The sequence below is a fragment of the Ahaetulla prasina genome, chromosome 4, assembly GCF_028640845.1.
Source record: "Ahaetulla prasina isolate Xishuangbanna chromosome 4, ASM2864084v1, whole genome shotgun sequence".
NCBI classification, from domain to species: domain Eukaryota; kingdom Metazoa; phylum Chordata; class Lepidosauria; order Squamata; family Colubridae; genus Ahaetulla; species Ahaetulla prasina.
In genome coordinates this window covers 31,689,035-31,692,302 of record NC_080542.1, presented here as the reverse complement: position 1 = coordinate 31,692,302, position 3,268 = coordinate 31,689,035, and the positions used below count along the sequence as shown (strand labels likewise).

At 34.2% G+C, this 3,268-nt stretch overlaps 1 protein-coding gene across 1 annotated transcript; it reads right to left on the bottom strand.

Annotated features, from left to right (window-relative positions):
• Nucleotides 1–972: 972 nt before the first annotated feature.
• Nucleotides 973–1,911, bottom strand: LOC131198161 (olfactory receptor 14A16-like). Its single transcript, XM_058182664.1, has one exon. It carries the CDS (start codon nucleotides 1,897–1,899, stop codon nucleotides 973–975), a length of 927 nt encoding a protein of 308 aa, XP_058038647.1. The 5' UTR covers nucleotides 1,900–1,911.
• Between the last annotated feature and the right edge of the window lie 1,357 nt (nucleotides 1,912–3,268).

The following is a 3,268-nucleotide window of genomic DNA, read 5'->3' as shown; positions in this document are numbered from 1 at the left end:
CCAGCCTGTTGCTGGGTTCACCATATATTAAAGAGCTGTTGTCACTATCCTGGTCTCCAGCCTCGTTACTTCCAGAACTTAACACTCCTCAAGTTAGAAAAGACAAATTTGGTATTCTTATTTCTCATGCTCTAGATGATAGGATTGAACAGAGGTGGAAGAAATGAATACAGAACGATCAATCCAAACTCTACATAAAAAGGGGTATTAGATGGAGGTTTAATATAGGCAAAGTATCCACTTACTAGTAATAACAACATAGACACTACAATAAGGTGTGGAATACAAGTGGATAAGGCTTTTTCTCTTCCTTGTTCAGAAGGGATTCCTAGCACTGCCTTGAAAATCATGGCATAAGATACAATAATAAAAGTAAAACAACCTAGTCCAAACAAGGTAGGTAAAATGAGGACCCAGATTGTTGGGGGGGCAATAAGTTGACTTTGTATATAAATATACAAATAGGATGAGATTATTGCCTTACACAATGTAAGCCGCCCTGAGTCTTCGGAGAAGGGCGGGATATAAATGTAAATTTTTTTAAAAAACTATCATCCTCACTTTTTTCTTCTTTTTTCCTCCTTCCAATTCTGTTAATTCATGTAGAATTAGAGACTTGCATATTCTTGGAAAGCATAATGATTTAAGTAGTCATATTATGGGCCACCATTAAAAGGGAAACCATTTTATACTCTGATCTTCACATCACTAAACATCAGGTGTTCTCAGCTTCTGGAAAGCCACAGCTGTCCAAAATTCACATTTAACATCTGTGAAGTGTATTAGCAGTAATAAGGGATGAAAATTATTTGCTGAACAACTTCTGCAATTCTGCTATTCTTCTGGTTTGTGAGGTTGGATTTACCCCCATTTCACCTATGTCTTCCTTTCTAACATATTCCCTTCTACAGATAAGAAGAAAAAAAAAGACAAGAGAATGTAAAACTGTAGTGAATAGAATATTTAAAAAAATTAAAATATTTTTTTCAGAATCTCCAATTTAGAAAGGACAAATCTGATATTTTTATTTCTCATGCTATACATGATTGGATTGAACAGAGGTGGAAGAACAGAATACATAAGGGTCAATCCAAAATTTAAGTAAGTTGGGGTGTCAGAGGTAGGTCTCAGATTTGCAAAGCATCCAGTTAAAAGAACCATAAACACTACTGTGAGGTGGGGAATACATGTGGATAAGGCTTTTTGCCTTCCTTGTTCAGAAGGGATTCCTAGCACTGCCTTGAAAATCATGGCATAAGATACAATAATAAAAGTAAAACAACCTAGTCCAACCAAGCTATGGATTATGATAACTCCTATTTCAAATTGACTGAAACCATAGCAGGATAGTTTTAGCAACTGTGGAATTTCACAGAAGAATTGTTTGATTACATTAGAACAAAACAGGACTGAAAAAGTGCCAGTTGTATGTAAGATTCCACAGACAAAACCTGAAACCCACACAAATATCATTATTTCAGTGCACGCTTTCCAATTCATCATTATGTGATAATGTAATGGATGGCAAATGGCAACATAACGATCATATGCCATGACTGTGAGAAGAAAGAAATCAGAAGCTATAAAAGAAACAAAGAGAAAGATTTGAGCAACACAACCAAAGTAAGAGATGCGTCTGTTGTCCATGAGAGAATTTATCATGGATTTGGGGACGGTGACTGAAACAATGCCCAGGTCCTGTAGAGCCAAATTCGTGAGAAAAAAGTACATGGGGCTGTGCAGTGGATGGTTGAAAGCTACTGCAAGGATGATGAGAAGATTTGTTGTTAAAGTTGCCAGATACAACACAGAGAAGAAGAAGAAATGCAAAAGCTGCATATGCCGATTTTTTGAGAATTCCAGGAGCAGAAAGTAAGACACTGTGGTTTGATTCCCCATGTTTCATTTATGACAAAGCCAACGTAACTGCAAGTAAACACAAGAGGAAGATACAATTAGATAAAACATAAAGCATGGAAAGAATAAACAGAGGATCAGAGCATGGAATACCTAGATGTAGGATGGGATTATTCTTATCAATTTCTATTTACCTGTAGTCAAGAAACAATACCATCCTCACATTTTTTTTCTTTCCTCCTTCCAGTTCTGTTAATACATGCCTGGATCAAAAGGATTTCCTAGGATTAAGAAAAACCTTTTCAAGTCAATTTTCAATCATAGAAGGCTACTGGGAATATTTATACCAGGCACAATCTCTTGCCAGAAATACTTGGTTGTAGTGGTGTTGGAAAATTGGTGGATATGTTCTGTATGCTTTATTCTTCTAGAGGAAAGGGAATATAAATCTAGCAAATAAGTATAACAATAAATTGCTATATCTTTTGCATGGAAACCTTGATGGAAGAAATTGCTCCCTTTATAATATATTGGGGTGTGTGTGTGTGTGTGTGTGTGTGTGTGTGTGTGTGTGTGTTATGTTTCTCATTTGTCCTAGGAGGAAAATAGCACAACAAGCATTAAAACTAATACATAAATACTATATTCCTAAACATGTATTTAATGGTATACAATTAAATAGAAGAAAGATAGAAGTTTACTTACAACATAAATCTTGTCCTAATATTCACTAGGCGATATTATACATAATAATCACCTTGTAAAATATTTTTAATCAAAATAAATCAGACATTAGCAGAATGAATTAATAAATCTCCTCTTCCAACAATCAGAAGGAAAGCTCAGTTTGAAGAAGCAATATCTGATTAAGCACATACTACATTCCCTCCAGGAGAAGTTGGGAAAAAAATTACAGACAACCTATTATAATTATGACAGCTCAGTATTTCTTTCAAAAATGCAAACTCACATCTCCAATAATACTGAAATGTTTTTTAAAAGACATTTAGAAATGTTACAATTTATTTCTTCTATTCAGTGATTTGAAATGATTTTGCTGCTCCTTATTTTCCTATCACTGATCTAATTTTTGTATAGTGAAACAGCTATCTGCAGTTTAAGAAGTTTCTATTCTGAATGTTTACTAATATCTGTTGTATCTCCCAAGAGTTTTCTATACCAATATAAAACTGACTTCAATGTACTTATTAATATAATTGGCCATTAACAAATCCATAGATACCTCAAAGTGAACTACTACCAATATCACATAGAATAATATTATCTCAAAATGATATTAGCAGCATTGGGGCTGCGATCATACCAGGATTCCAAACAGTGATAGATAAGATAGATAGATAGATAGATGATAGATAGATAGATAGATAGATAGATAGATAGATAGATAGAT

Excerpts from the sequence above, each read along its gene's own strand:
- LOC131198161 (XM_058182664.1), bottom strand. The coding sequence starts at position 1,899 with ATGGGGAATCAAACCACAGTGTCTTACTTTCTGCTCCTGGAATTCTCA.